The sequence below is a fragment of the Oxyura jamaicensis genome, chromosome 20 (assembly GCF_011077185.1).
Source record: "Oxyura jamaicensis isolate SHBP4307 breed ruddy duck chromosome 20, BPBGC_Ojam_1.0, whole genome shotgun sequence".
In the NCBI taxonomy this organism is placed as follows: domain Eukaryota; kingdom Metazoa; phylum Chordata; class Aves; order Anseriformes; family Anatidae; genus Oxyura; species Oxyura jamaicensis.
In genome coordinates, this window is record NC_048912.1 from 533,769 (window position 1) to 548,447 (window position 14,679).

The following is a 14,679-nucleotide window of genomic DNA, read 5'->3' on the forward strand; positions in this document are numbered from 1 at the left end:
CCACACACTCCTTAAATACCCCCAGGGATGGCATCTCTGTGACTTCCTTGGGCAGCCTCTTCCAATGCCTAACCACTCTCCGTGAATAAATTCTTCCTGACGTCCAATCTAAACCTTCCCTGGCACAACTTGAGGCCATTTCCTTGTGTCCTAGCACTTGTCACCTGAGAAAAGAGACCGACATCCTCCTCACTGCAGCCTCCTTTCAGGTAGTTGTAGGGAGTGACGAGGTACCTTTTCTGCCAACTGAACAACCCCAGTTTCCTCAGCCGTTCCTGGTAAGTCTTGTTTCTTTGCAGACTCTCCTACAGGGCAAGGCTCCAAAAACAGGTCTGGGGTGCCAAGTCTGGGGAAAAAGGTGAATGGTGCAAGTTTGCCCCCTCTGGACCCTCAGGGTTTGTGATTTTGCCCAGCAGTCGCAGGCAGGTCAGACCCTGCCCAGCTAGGAGAGGAGTGTACACGGCCAGAGGTGCTCCTATGCAGCCCAAGCATTGGCCCAGTTCCATGCAGCAACCAGGGCAGAAGAGGTGACAGTGACAGTGTCACCTGGCCCCACCCAGCCCACAGGCTGCTGCTGACATTATAGCCTGGAGAAGAGTCTTCCAAAACCTTCTGACAAGGAGGTGCTGGGAGTTTATCCTTTGGCTGAACTGGCTCCAATTGCTTTCTTTCCTGGAGACATGCTGGGTGGCAACAGCCACACAGATGTCTAAGGCATCTAGTCCTGTATGCCCCTCACTCCTCAAGTGTACTAACCTAGAGACCCCCATCTGACTTCTCTGGTGTGAGGTACAAACAGGTCTTGCTCTGAATTTCAAGGCATTAAGGAGCCTTTCTGAGCTCCAGTGCCCAGTGCCTGTAGCCTGTGTTCTTGTCCCTGAGTGGTTAACACAGTATGCCCACCTCTAGATACCTCTTCTGGCATTACTTATTCTGGGCAGGCCCTTCTCTTTTGACTAGTAATTACCTTATTGAACAAAAGCCTGGCCTTTTCCTCAGAGGTGACTCCAGGGCAACTCCTTCCCCTTGGGCAGGGCAGAGGCTGGAGGCAGCACTGTTGAGATGTTCCTGACCCTTGCTTGGGCTGTCTCTCCCAGCACTGCAGCAGAGCCAGTAATTTTGCAGAATGGTTGCAGGAGCCAGCTTTGCCACACATGGAGCCCCACTGAGCACCGCTGCTGGGGTGAATCACTTTGCCAGGGTGCTGGGGTCACCAGCCCAACACAGCAAGGTACAGTGAGGGCAGCTCAGACCTGTAGACCTGGCATCAAGGAAGCCTCAGAGGGCAGAGCTGGTGCACTGTGTCGCTCCCAGCTCCTTGTCAGGAGGTCTCCCAGCCTGCCTGCCCAGCACACTCACTGCATCCTGTCAGTGGTGTCACCATAGGTCTGCAACAGCAGCAGCAGCACTCTGTCCTCAGCCAGGCTGCAAAGAACACATGGTTTCAGTCCACAGATCCAACTTGCTGCTTCAGCCCTGTGATGAGCTGAAAGGAAGCTGTATAACTCTCAGGAATGCTTTTAGGAACACAGATTAAAAGATGAAGCTCTGGATATGGCAATACTAGGCAGACCGCAGAGCATGCAGGAGGAGTGAGAGACAGCATCTCACCAGGGCTGTACCACGCTGCTGGAGATGCAGGGCAAGCAGCAAGTCCCTGTCACCCACATGGACACCCAGACAGGTCCAGCTGGGCAGGGTGATCCTGACATGAAGGCACTGGAGAGCACACAACCCAGCTCTGGGTTGGCACCCTGTGCCAGCAGTAGGCAGGGGGAGCAGGAAGGGGAGCATGGGCAACCCACAACCACAGCCCACTCCCACCCTGCTCCTCCTGACAGCGCAGATGATGCTGAGCTCAGAACTGCTGCAAGCCCCCACCAGTGCTGGGAAACAATAGCAGGTGTAGCACAGGAAGGGGCTTTCAAAACAACTCATTGCCACCTTTCAAGTGTCACCTCTCTGTGACATGATCCAGTGGAGATTTGCTGATTTTCAGAACACCTTCCATCCCTTTACTTTTACTGCAGGGGCTCTGGGAGGGAAACAGATTTGATGGGGGGAGGGGAGGGAGGAGCAGAGAAGAGCATCTGTGTTTGTGTGTGTGCACAATGGGGAAGGCAGAAGGCATATCTGGACAGCAGTCACACCTTTAATCAGCCACACAGTCTTAGTTCCTCCTGCAAATGCAGTTCATCCCTGAAGCTGTAACTGCTGGGTGCGGTACTGCACAGCCCGAGTAGCACATCGGTACCTTGCAGCTTGATGGCATCAAGCTAGAGTAATAGAGAGAAGTGGGCACCCCACCGCTTGCAGGCCTAATTGTTGGTGGCTTCTGCTCCACACTGGGCTCTAGGAAGAAACAACTGAGAGTCCGCACCCCATTCCCCTCCCATGGGCACCCTCCTCCTCACCATCCATGCACTGGTCCAGGGGAACCACTTCCATCATGTTCCAGGTCACCGAGGGGAGGACTGGGTTTCTTGTCTGTAGACACATCCTACAGAGGCATCAGCAGCAGTAATGCTGTGCCTGACACAGGTTTCTTGATCTTCAAAGAGCCAAATCGTAAAACTAAGCAGTATTGTGGGGGTTCAGCCCCCAGCTGAGGAGAAGAGGAGATGCAGCAGGCCGTATTTCATGGAGGACTGCAAGCCTCGGTGTCTGTGGTGTACGCATGCACAGCGGGTGGGAGAGGCTTGACAGCTGTCACACCTCTGACAAACTGCACTGCTCTGTGCCTCCCACAAACTCCTGTGTCACTAGCATATTACAGGGCAATTAACTCCTATTTGACAGCCAGCTAGACAGATGATGAGCTGCCCTTGATCAGCCTTAAACAATGCTTTGTGCTTTGCAAAGCAGGAGACTAAAAAGCCCCAGTGAAACCTATTCATCTAATTGCCAGGCGTTCTGCCGACAGCCACAGAGACTCCTGTGTATTACAAAGGGCTCCCCAGTCCCAGTTGCTTCTTATTAGAAGCATTACTGGGAATTGCTTGCTTAATAGACTGCGTGAGGATACAGAGCTGCATTCAAAGGGCCCTGAATATTTGATGTCCAGGGTAAGAGGGAAAGCAGAGAAGTGAGCAAAGCACAGAAAAATAAGGTGAGACCCCCAGCCCAGCCTCCAACCTATGCCCCAGTGACAGGGAAAGCTTACACCAAACCAGACCCTGCTCGAGCTCTTCTCCTGATGCTTTTTGGTAATGTCAGCCTTGCTTATGTCACCCTGCCCTGGGATTCAGCAGCCTGTTCCCAGACGCCCTGGTGCCCGTCTCCTAACTCTGTGCCCAGATCTCTTCTAGGGAGGCCAGGAGATCCAACTCTGTCTCCTCCTTCAAGGCCTGGGCTCTGTTGACCAGTTTTAGCTATGTGTCACTGAGACAAAAGACATCCCTGAGAGCGTGAGCTCCAGACAGCAGCTACCCTCCAGTTCTCCCTCTCTGCTGGCCCCATGACAGCAGCACTGGTGGAGCAGAGGCTGCAGACCCTGAGCCCAGCCTGGCAAGGGAATCACAGAACCTGATGCAGAAGGAGCCCAAAAAAGTCCAGTTCTTCACTCCAACCAGAAGCAGGCACGAAGCCTGTGCCTGCAGCAGCCAGGGTTGCACATACCTTGTGCCCATCCACAGGCCATGGCTTTGCCAAGCCCAAGCAGGTATGAGGGCTCTCTACCTTGGATACATACTCCACAAAGGCATGACAGAATAGCTCCTCTTCTGCCTCTAACTGGTTTTGTGTCTCCTTTTATTGTTTTTTTGTTTGTTTGTTTGTTTGTTTTCCACAACTGAGCTAGTGAGATGGTTCCCAGGACCAGTGCTGTGCCAGGAACCCTGCCCTGCCCTGGGAGAAGGCAGATCCCAGCCCTGACACTGACAGCCCCATGCAGGGATCTTGCAGGAAGGGGCATGGCGAGACAAAGCGCCTGCACACCTCTGCGCCGTGTCACAGGACAGCAGCATTGTGCAGCTGACCAAACCCCCAAAGGCTGCTTCACTGTGGAACAAGTTTCCATGGCTTCCAGAAAAGTGATGTAGTAATGGCTTTTGAGGGAAGACTCCCTTCCTCCTCTTCTGCAGGTCACAAATACATAGATAAATTGTGCTCTCCTCCCTCAGCTGGCCAGCCACAGAGGCCACAGGCACACCTGGAGCCAGAGAAGTGTTCTCTTGGGGAAAAGCCAGCGGTTTGAATGCAGAGGAAAGCACAGCACAGACCAGAACACATTGTTCAGCTAGGGTGTGAGGGGCTGCAGTTGAGCAGTAAGGTACCAGAGTGGCCCCTTGCTAATCGTATCAACCAGGGCTGACCCCATATGGCCTTTGAAGAGAGAGACTGTTATCGTTTCCTTCAGATTTTCTCCTTCTTTTTGACCTAGATTTCACGTTCCAGAAATAGCTTTCTCTGACATACCAGCAGGAAAGAGATTAGAGAGAGAGAGTTGTCTGTGTGTGTGCACACCAGAGAAAGATTTATGGTGTGTGCTCCATGAGCACTTGTAAGGGAAAAGGGTGGATATGTATGTTCCATGATCTGTTCTGCAGGACACAAAGAAATTTATGACATGTTTCTCTCCATACTTATCTGCTCATTTTTCATCTCTAATCTTTTCCTTGTTATTATGGAAACTCCACTACCAAACCCCGAGCCCTAGTCTGTTCCCTTTTCCCCAGGAACTCCCTAATGCTGCTCCATGGCTGTAACCCTGTCATTAAACTCCATCACCAAAAAATACCTCTGTCCTGCAGCAGCGAGACTGCACTTGGTGCTCTTTGCTGTCACGTTTTAGCCCTACTCCAGGCAGCACTCAGTGCAGCAACCTTTCCTTTAGCTGCTTGCATCCTTTGTGGCACCAGAGGAGCTGGGCTGGCACCAGTTTGGGCCTCGCAGCAATGCCACTGGCCCAGATGCTAAGGAAGGGGGGAGCTGCAGCCCAGGCATAATGCTGTACCCACGCGAGCAGGCACAGGGGAGGCAGAAGACCTTTGCCTTAATACTGGGAAGTGAGCATGGCCCCAAGGACCTGACCACATCTGCCTCCTCCCAGTGAGGGATATCTTTTGAACTGCTTGTTCAAAAGACACCTGCCAGCATTTTCCTTTGTTAACACAGTCAGAAAGCCAAGTCTTTCTTGTTGCTTGCTTTTATCAGCTGTGCTGGCTGCAAAGAGCCAGTAGTGTGAACAAAGGAAAAAACAGAGCACCCAGGGGTGCCCCAGCTTGCTCAAAGTCACCAAAGAGCAACAGCAGTGAGCCCTTGTGTCGGTGTGGTGCTCTGCACAGCAGGCATAGTTCTCCTTAGGCCAAGGGACCCAGTAGCGATCAGCACGCTGGCACTTCCACCGCCCATGGAAACTAGGTGAGCAGAGCTGCCTTCAAGCCATGCCACGACAAATGTCCCTTTGTGTCCCTCCCCTCTGCACCTCCTTCTGGGACCAGCCTGTCAGGGCCATGCCATCCCTGGAGCAACCCTGCGGTGGCTGATGATGGCCTTACAATGGACCAAGTGACATGCAGTAAGGAGATGCACTCAGATCTGAGCATTTGCAGGATTCCAGGTCGTGCAGTCAGATAAGGATTTCTTTCTGCATGTTTCTCTCATCCTGGATTGCTTTTCCTCTCCCCCCTTCATGCTCTTCCACCACTTCTTCCATCTACTGAGCCACTGTGTGGTCTTCTCAGGAACAGATCAGCTCAGAGCTTCGTAGAGTTGCTGACCACCTGCAGGACAAGGGGCTCTTGGTCCACAGCTCATCCCCATTCCCCAGCCTGTCCTTGTTTTCCAGGCTGAAAGCTTTCTTGCTTCTCTTGGTAGGCAGCAGAGGGGAGAGGCCCCAAGCCACAGGTCTCTCACCGCTATGGCTTTGGCCCCACTTGGGCTCAGTGTTAGCGAGCTGCAGAACAGCCACAGGGACTCCAACACTGAAAGCCAAGGCTGGCAGTGCCTCAGCCCTACCTACCCTCATCTAGCAGGGCACGCCACTTCGCCCAGGCACTTTCCCTGCTTTCTTGTTGCAGAAGCCAGACCAGCCCTTCTGCGCTGAGCACAGGGAACGCACAGAGTCATAAATGGACCAGATCATCTGAGGACCGACTGTACCTCAAGTTCGGCAGCGTGCCTGCTGCCTGCCTGAGCCCTGCAGCAGCACCGCTGCCCACAGAGCCCCGCACTGCGCCCGAGGGCGAGCCCCCTGCAGAGAACGCTGATGGGCAGCATCCGCGCCACGCCTGGCTCACGGGCACTGCCTTGTGCCACACCGCGGTGCAGATGTGACAGTCCAGATGCTCAGTTCAAGGCTGCCCAAGCAGAGGAGCAGCGCTGTAGCAGGCAGCACGTCTGTCCGCGGGGCAGCGCGGGCCGGGCTGCGTGTGCCAGGCTCACTGCTCCCCTCTCCTCCCGCAGCCCGCCTCAGGCTGCAGCCCAGGGGTTGACCGGGCCCGGAACACAGTCCTGGAGCATGGAGCACGTCCAGCTAAGGAAGGCTGCGCTCTGCCCGTCCCTGCCACTGCGGAGCCCGGCCGGCCAATTCGGGAAACCCCCGCGCCAGGAAACCCCCGCAGCCCGCTGCTTCCCGGCCCGTTTATCTGTGCCCCCCGCTGGAAGAAGACGTCCCTCCCCGCCGGCCCTGCTCTCACACCGGGGCAATGCCGTGGCCAGCGCCCCACGCCCCCAGCAGGAAGCCGAACCCGCCCCGTGCGGGACTCCCCGGGAGGAGCCGGAGCCGCGACTGGGCGCCGGCAGCGGGACAAAGCCCCGGAGCCAGGGTGGCGGCGGCGGCTTCCCCCCCTCCTCCCGCCCCCCCGGGGGGAACGCGCCCCGCGCGTGTCCCGGCACCGCCGCGTGTCCCGGCGGCAGAGAGCGCTCGGGATGCCCGCGGGGCAGGCCCCGGGCCCGCCCCCGCCACGCCGGGCCTCCGCCTCCGTCTCCTCGCGCCGACCTCGGGGCCGCTTCCGCCAGCGTGGCCGCGCCGCGCCGTGGGCGAGAAGGACTCGCGGTGCTAGGCAGCCACGCCGGCCTCGCACCCGCCTCCCACCGGAGCGGCTCCGCCCTGCTGCCCCCCCCAACCTCCCCGCGGGGCCCCGGCGGCGGCGGGCGGGGCGGGACGGGGCGGGGCGGAGCGGGGCGGGGGCGGGGCCGGTTCCGCCGCGCCTGCGCGGGGCGTGGGCGGTGACGCACGGGGCGTGCCGGCGGCTTTAAAGGCGCGACCCCGCCCGCAGCGTGCAGCCGGAGCGGCGGGCGGGCGTGGTGAGTGTAGGAGGCTTCGCGCGTCTCCTCCCCTCTCTCGCCGGCCGCGGCCGCAGGAGCACCGAGCGCGGCCCGAGCCCGCGGCCCGACCCCTTCTGCCGCCGCCCACGGGGGCGCCGCCGGGCCCGACCTCCCCTCCGCGGCCGAGCGGCCCGCAGCCCCTCTCGGCGGGGCGAGGCTGAGTGCCCCCGCGCCGCGCCTCCCCGTGTCTCCGGTCCCCTCCGCCCCTCCTTTGTGTCTCCCATGGCTTTGTGTCTGGAGCTCCTCAAGCAATGTGAGTGAGTGCCCGGGGCGCGGCGGGCGGGGGGGCCGGGCCGGGCCCTGCATGGCTCCGCGGCGGGGGCGCCGCGCCCCGCCTGCCTGCTCCGCGCCGCTTGCCGCTCCCCGCGCCCCGCAGGTCGTGGCGGCCGCTCCGCTGCCCCCGCGGCCTGGGCCGGGCGGGCCCCGCTTCCTCCCCTGCTTGCCCTGGCTGCCGCCGCGGGGTCGGGGCCCCGCGCTTTGCTCCGCCCGGCCGGGGACGGCTGCCGTCAGCCAGCGCTGCGGGACGGGAGGGTCCCGGGAGGATGCCCGCCTCCAGCGTGCAGGCGGCCGGCGGCACCGGGCCCTCGCTCGCTTTTGTGCCTCGGCGAGGGAGCCGGGAGCGGGAGGGAAGTGGGAGAGGTCCGTTACCGGCCGGCCAGCGCCCCGCTGCTCTCCCCAGCCTTTGCTGAGCAAAGCAGGGTCACGGCAGGTCAGTGCCCGGGTGCCTCAGGCCAGTACTTGAGGCCTTTAAAGAGTCCCTGGGTGCTGTAGAAATTAATGTTTCACTAGATCACACACTAAACGAGGTGACACTGACCCCTTTTCAAGGTGCTGTTAGGATTCTTCCTCCCCCGAGAAAGGATGTTTGGATGCTAAGGAATGCTGAGGCTTCTAGTGCCTGTTGCTGTTATGGGCTGATGTTCAGCAGCACCCAGTGCTGCTGTGTGCTCTCTGCAGTCTCTCTGGCCTGGGATGAGATCAGGTCCTAGCTGAGGCTACCTGGTATTACATGCCAGTGGTGAGCTGCCATGCCCTCTTTAAGGGGTTTAGGCTGAATGTCTCTGAATTTAATAGCAGGAACAGTTCTGGTAGTAGTGTGAGGTGTCAGAGGGAAGGGTGTTTTACAGTTGCTTTGAGCACTAACTAACTGTAAACTCTTAATTTATACTGGAGTCTTCATTAAGAGGTTCAAAGAGAAGTATTATTTCTAGGATGATGTTTATTTCTAGGATGATGTTGGTAGGAGTAATATTACTTATTCTATGAAAGTATGGACCTTGACCTCAGGTCATACCGGAAATGTGTATTTGAGATGTGAATGGAACTGCGATCTCTGGCTCCTGGGCTTTAACTTGTGAGTTGGGGGAGGGCAAAAAAAAAAACACAGCATGTGGCATTGGATCCTAAAAATAAATTCCAATCATGTGGGATGATAACAAGCCAGATTGCCAACTCGTGTAAGTTGGCAGACTTGACTCTGAAGGGTCCAAATTGCTTAGCTGGTGCTTGTTCTTCCAGGGGAAATTTGCTGCTGTGTAGTGCCTTGAATGTGTTTGTGGGGAAAAGCACACATAGTGATCAGATCTAGCTGGCTTGTCTTTCAGATAAATATCATGTGTGCTTACTCGGCAGCAGTACATGGGTTGCAGGAAAAGGTTACTTGTGGCAGACAGATGTTGTAGTTAAGGAAAATCTAGAAGCTTGTCCTTTATTAAGATGCAGGTGCTAAACGGCTGTAAGGAGTTTTGCATCTGTAGCTTGTTACTTCTGTAGTGTCTGTACAAGACTTTTCTCTGTAGCTGAAATAGGTGTCAGGAGGCCCCTGGATCTGTAATGTGGCTGGGGCACAGCCACTGTGTGGCATGGCAGTTCTGAAAGGACAAGAAGGCCCTGTGCAGTCCCCACCAGATCCTTGTCAGCAAGGGCAGTAATGGCAGAACTGAATTTTCTTTATTTGTGAGTTGGCTGTATAGAGAAGACTGAAAATATGGTGTGAGTTGGTACACCATGCAGCCCTCAGCACCTCTGAGGCCAACAGGTACCTTTGTGGAACTTGATCAGCTGTAACTTGTGCTCTGTTTTTCTGGCTGAAGGGGCAAATGTTGTCAGCTGCTGGGGAGAGCTTGCAATTAGCTTTGCAGCTGTGGGTGAGTCAGTAGTTGGATACCTAATCTGCATGTGCAGTTGAGATTTGTGGATGCTTCTGGCTACTTAGCTCAAAGTTACCCGTCTGCTGTTCTAACAATGTGTAATGCATGGGAGACCTGCTGTTCCGTGAGCTCACTCTGAGCTGTGTATGCTGCCAGAGCAATGTAACTTTAAAAGCTTTTAATGGATAACTAATAACTGCTAAGCATTTACAAATAACTGTGTGTCAGTTCTGGTCTCTGGTGTAGAGTCCAGCCTCCAGTAGTTTGGAGTGAACTATTCAGTGGTCCCTGTAAAAGTCTCTGATGCTAATTCTCTTAATGCTGTAGATGTCTCTACAGAAATAAGGTTGCAAAGCCATGCTGGCAGCAGGGCCTGTTTTTTGTCTCCTCAGCTGATACTTTTGCTCTGTGCAACCTGTGTGACAGCCTCAAATATTTTTTCATGGATTGAGGAGGCATAATTAGATTCAGTGCAAGTTAAGGTAACATGTGAGCTGCAAGGATTAAGGCTGTGCAGGTGGGTGGCCTTGTTCAAGAAAAATCTGCTTTAATTTCTTCAGTGAAAAGTTGTCAGTGTGTTTCCTGTTAGAGCAGATTTAAAAAGGGAGGGGAGAAATACTAAGTATAATTGCAGTTTGCTTGGAAAGGAGATTAGAGTTCAGGCTATTGGATCAAGTTCTGTGCAGGCTGTATTTGGGGCTTGAGGGATGAGAACACTGAACTAGGTCCCCCTAGGAGAGCTCACAGAGAATGTGTTTATCCTTCCCTTCTCTCCTGGTCTGCAGCTTGTGACCTCTTGCTAGCCTACCACCTGGACAGAAGAAGTGGGGGGGACAGGATGATACCAGGGTATTTGAAGTAACTTGTTCTTAAACAAGTGAAAGGTAAACTATTCACAGGCATGCTAATTAGTGAAGGGAGCAGGAATTCTCCCTGCTTCAGTTCCTCTTGTGGCATTAATGAATTATTGGCCACTTGGTGCAGATGAGTGCACTGTGAGCCTTCTGTCCTCTGGAGAATCAGTAGGCAAGGGAAAAAACTACTGTAACTACCCCATGACTGAAGTCCTGGCCTCAATTTAGCCCTTCACTTTTCTGCCCTGCCAGGATATGGCCTATAAGCCTGAAATGTGCTGTTTCAGAAGTATTTGTAGTTTCTGCTGAAGATAAGTGTTCAAATTGTTTTTTATGGAGACTGAGCATAATAGACAATGTGAGGTAGGACAGTAATAGTATTTACGTACTGCAGTATGGGCAGTCAGCTGTCTGGGTAGGTGACAAGCAGTCCTGGGGGAAGTGACAGTCCTCACCTGCAGGTGATAATGAAGCAGGAAAGTTGTAGGGAAGTCTCCTGGGGCATGCTGCTATAGTGACCTGAAAACTGTAAGCAGGTAAACATACAGATTTACCCAGCACTGTGTAACAGTAAGGTTATATAGGAAAGAAGTAGGAGGCCTGAAGGCAGCACTTGTTCCTGAGATGCTGGGGTTTGCTGAAGGTCTGAAACCTGAGCAAGTGGTTTGTTGAACAGGGCTGTGAGGAGAAGGTACACTTGATTAGGGACTACAGAGCCTGCCTTTCTCTGTCAAGGAGAGGAAACTGGAATTCCTCTGGAGGAATTGTTCCTGAATTCTTGTTTGCTGCATTTAAATACTCTGGAGAAGACAGCAGCAGAGTTGTGATTCTCTTACCTTGCTAGGGCTGGTGGCTGGAGGCTTGGTCTTGTGAAATTACTGCTAAAGGAGCAGAGGGGCATGTACATGTACTAGGATGTAAGGATGTCAGATACCTATGTGAGTTGAAGTACTACAGCATGCCTGCTGCTGCTCCCTCATAGCAGACAGCGTGTGCAGGAACTTGATTATCCTCATTGCCATATGGGATGTCTGGGGGTTATGCTTGTCATCTCTTCTTGCAACACCAAGAGAACAAAAAGTCTCTTTACAGTGGACTTGCCAGAAACAGGCTGTACCTTGCTGCATTGAATGGCAGCACTCATAAGAGAAGCAGTACAAGGATGCATAAATTTAACTTACCACTAGTATTAACATTAAGGACATGTTGACTGTCAGTCTTGTACATCCTATTTAGTATTCTTTGTTAAGAAGTCCAGGTTTGACTGCAGTGATCTCCTCTTTTAAGCCTAATTCTAAGATCAAAGCTTAAGCTACTGCGTTGTCTCTCCAGTTTGAAACTGATGAAAAAACTCAAGTAGTTAATGTCTGAAGTAAATTCTTATGTGATGGCTAAAAAGTAAATTCTTATGTATAGTGTGAGCTGTCAGAGTGCAAAATTAAAGCAAAGATTAGAAGCCGAATGTGACTTTCTACTGTCTGTCATAGTGCAAGGTAATATTTGATGAAAGCTGAAAGGTATTTAAGGGTTGATAAAAGGGAATTTTTAATGGAAGCTGTTGTCGTAAGTTTAGTCAAACTTCTAAGAATTATTTGCATTGTTTTTTATATATTTGGGGAATGTTCAAACTGAACATAGCCCCTGCAGGGCATTTGCTGTACTCAAGAGGGATCTCAAACTTCATAGCTGGGATGGGGATACATACAGTTGCATTAAACTGAAACTCAAAACTGAGAAGTTAACCCATATCTCTTGGACCTTATGTACAAGGCAATTATGGATGTCTTATACTAGAAAGACTTGCAGGCCACAGAGGAAATGTCACCATGAGGATTCTTGAACCTCCTCAAAAGGTGCTGGTTAGGAGCTGCTGCACTGCCTGCTTGGCTGCCAGACTGGTTAGTGCTGCTCTTACAGAGAGCAGCATGCATCAGAACAGCTTGAGCGCCAGCATGCTATTGTACAGCCAGTCTCCCCTTGCCTCTTGTAAGGTCATTTCAGTAACTGTTTTGTTAAGAAGCCTTCTCTTCCTTCTTGGAACCCTGAGGCTTTTCCCAGTCTCTCAGCGTGGCCCAAACATGAGGTCCTGAGTCACAACACTTCTGTCCAGGAACTCTTCCAGGTTTTCATGCTTTATTGGAAGGCTACCAGTGTTTTCTTGTCTGACCTGCCAGTAGAGTAACAATCCTGGGCTGAGGATTTTGGCCTCTTAGCGCTGCTACTCTGAGCAAAGCAAGCTCCTTGGCAGTGTGGAGCTGGTGAAATGCCCAGCCTCATATGATATGCAGGGGGACTCCCCTGGCGAGAAGGTGGGTTTGGAAAGGTGGTACTAGTGGAACAGGGATGGAGAACTTCCACCCTTAAGCACCTGAACAGTTGCTTATTCTGACCCATTGGAAGGAGAAGGGAGTTGGACAGTGCTTGCACGACCTTGAGCTCTGGTGCTGGACAAAGCAGCTACTTGGATTCAAAAGTCCTGGATTCAGTGACCCTCCAGGTTGCAGTGTGTCAAGAACAAGGTCTTAAGCAGGGAAATCCTGGGTACCAGGAAATGAGATCTGTAACCTGCAGCCTATTGCCTTGGCCACCATGCTGCTTGGGCCTGGCTTTGCACTTGGCACCTGGCTCCAATGTCTGCATCTCACTGTCACCCTGCAATCTTCTAGGATATTCTGGAGGCTGCTGCTGCTAATCGTTATATTATGCCACACATTAGCTTTTATCACTACACTGTGAACTTGCTTACTAGAGATGAGTGCTGCAAAATGCTCTGGGTTGCTGAGGGGAGGCTGCCAATGCAGGCTCTGATGTTTCTGCTATTGTGGAAGCTGCTTGTGCTTCTCAAGCCAAATGACTGGGAGGAACCATAGGCCTTTGGGGAAGGGGAACAAAAGGCCTGTGTGGATCTGACCTCAGTCCTGAGCAAATGCTGTCCCTGTCTGCTGTACAAATTGTGCATGCTTTGTGTGCTTTCAGTGGACATCTTTGTCCCTCAAGAAGAGGCCAGTGTTTAAACTGACCTGCTTGGTTGCTGTGTGGCTATGGACTGGTTTCCGTAGTTTCAGTACACTGGCTCTCTTGGCTCTTCGTCTTTGTAATGCTTTAATTCCTTTTCAGAGTGCTTCAGGGAGCTGATGTCAAAGAGCCATCAGATCTGAAGAAATATATAAAGTTTAGAAATAATGTAAACAGGAGTCAGGCCACTTTAGCTGTGAACATCTGGCCTGCTCAGAAGCAGGAGATGTAAGGGGCATGAGGGATGGCAGCTGGGTGTGGAGGAGCTGAAGTGGGGCTGCAGCCCTCGCATGAAGGGCTGCATGGTGGTCGCATCACCATGGGGATGCAGGCTCTTGCTGCCTCCGCTGTCTGTGCCAGTCGCTGGGCTGACATGTGGTGGTGCTGCTGGCACTGGCTGTGCTGCCCTGTGCCTGCTCCCTGCTGGGTCAGGGCCCAGCTTCCCTGGGCAGCTGGGGCTGTGTTGGGGCATGGTGAGGTTCTGTGGTTCTGGCTGCTGTTCTTTGCTGTAGGGTGAGGTGAGCAGTTGGGTCTGGTGGTGCTGTCCTCCCTTGGAGGCCCACAGCTGGCAGGATCCAGGCACACTGGCCCCTGACCCCTGCTGCTGTCCAGTTGTTTGAGAGGAGCATTAGGTCTCTGTTGCTAAGTGCAGGGTCCTCCACTTTGGGCACAATAACCCCATGCAATGCTGTAGGCTTTGGGCAGAGTGGCTAGAAGACTGAAGAGGAAAGGGACCTGGGGGTGTTGATTGCTCTGCTGAACATGAGTTGGCAATGTGCCAAGGTGGCCAAGAAGGCCAGTGGCATCCTGGCTTGTGTCAGGAACAGTGTAGCCAGCAGGGCCAGGGAGGTGATTGTCCCCTGTACTCTGCTCTGGTGAGGCTGCACCTCGAATGCTGTGTTCGGTTTTGGGCCCCTCACTACAAGAAGGACATCGAGGCCCTGGAGCATGTCCAGAGAAGGGCTTTGAAGCTGGTGAAGGGTCTGGAACACAAGTCCTGTGAGGAGTGGCTGAGGGAACTGGGGATGTTTGGTCTGGAGAAGAGGAGGCTCAGGGGCGACTTCACTGCACTCTGCAACTCCCTGAAGTGAGGTTATGATGAGGAGGGGGTTGGCATCTTCTCCCATATGATGAATTATAGGACTTGAGGAAATAGCCACAAGCTGTGTCAGGGGAGATTTATACTAGATACCAGGAACTCTTTTCTCTCAAAGAGTGGTCAGGCACTGGAACAGCCTGCCCAGGGAGTTCAAGTGTTCAAGAAGCACCTGGATAAGGTGCTATGAGATACAATTTAGTAGTTTAGTGGGTAGTATTGATGATAGGAGGACAGTTGGACTAGATGATCTTGTTGGTCCTTTCCAGCTTTGTGTTTCTGTGATTCTATGTGT

At 53.4% G+C, this 14,679-nt stretch overlaps 1 protein-coding gene across 8 annotated transcripts in view; it reads left to right on the forward strand.

Annotated features, from left to right (window-relative positions):
- DLGAP4 (DLG associated protein 4) overlaps positions 1-14,679 on the forward strand; it is a 182,847-nt gene that overhangs the window by 127,382 nt on the left and 40,786 nt on the right. The window contains exon 1 of one of the 8 annotated variants that reach the window (XM_035344322.1): positions 7,390-7,522. The exons of 6 other annotated variants lie outside the window; for them this stretch is intronic. In XM_035344322.1, the coding sequence (XP_035200213.1) occupies positions 7,492-7,522 (31 nt within the window). In that variant the 5' untranslated portion in view covers positions 7,390-7,491. Of the gene's footprint in view, positions 1-7,389; positions 7,523-14,679 lie in introns of those variants that run through there. One more of the 8 variants, XM_035344321.1, reaches the window with a different exon arrangement.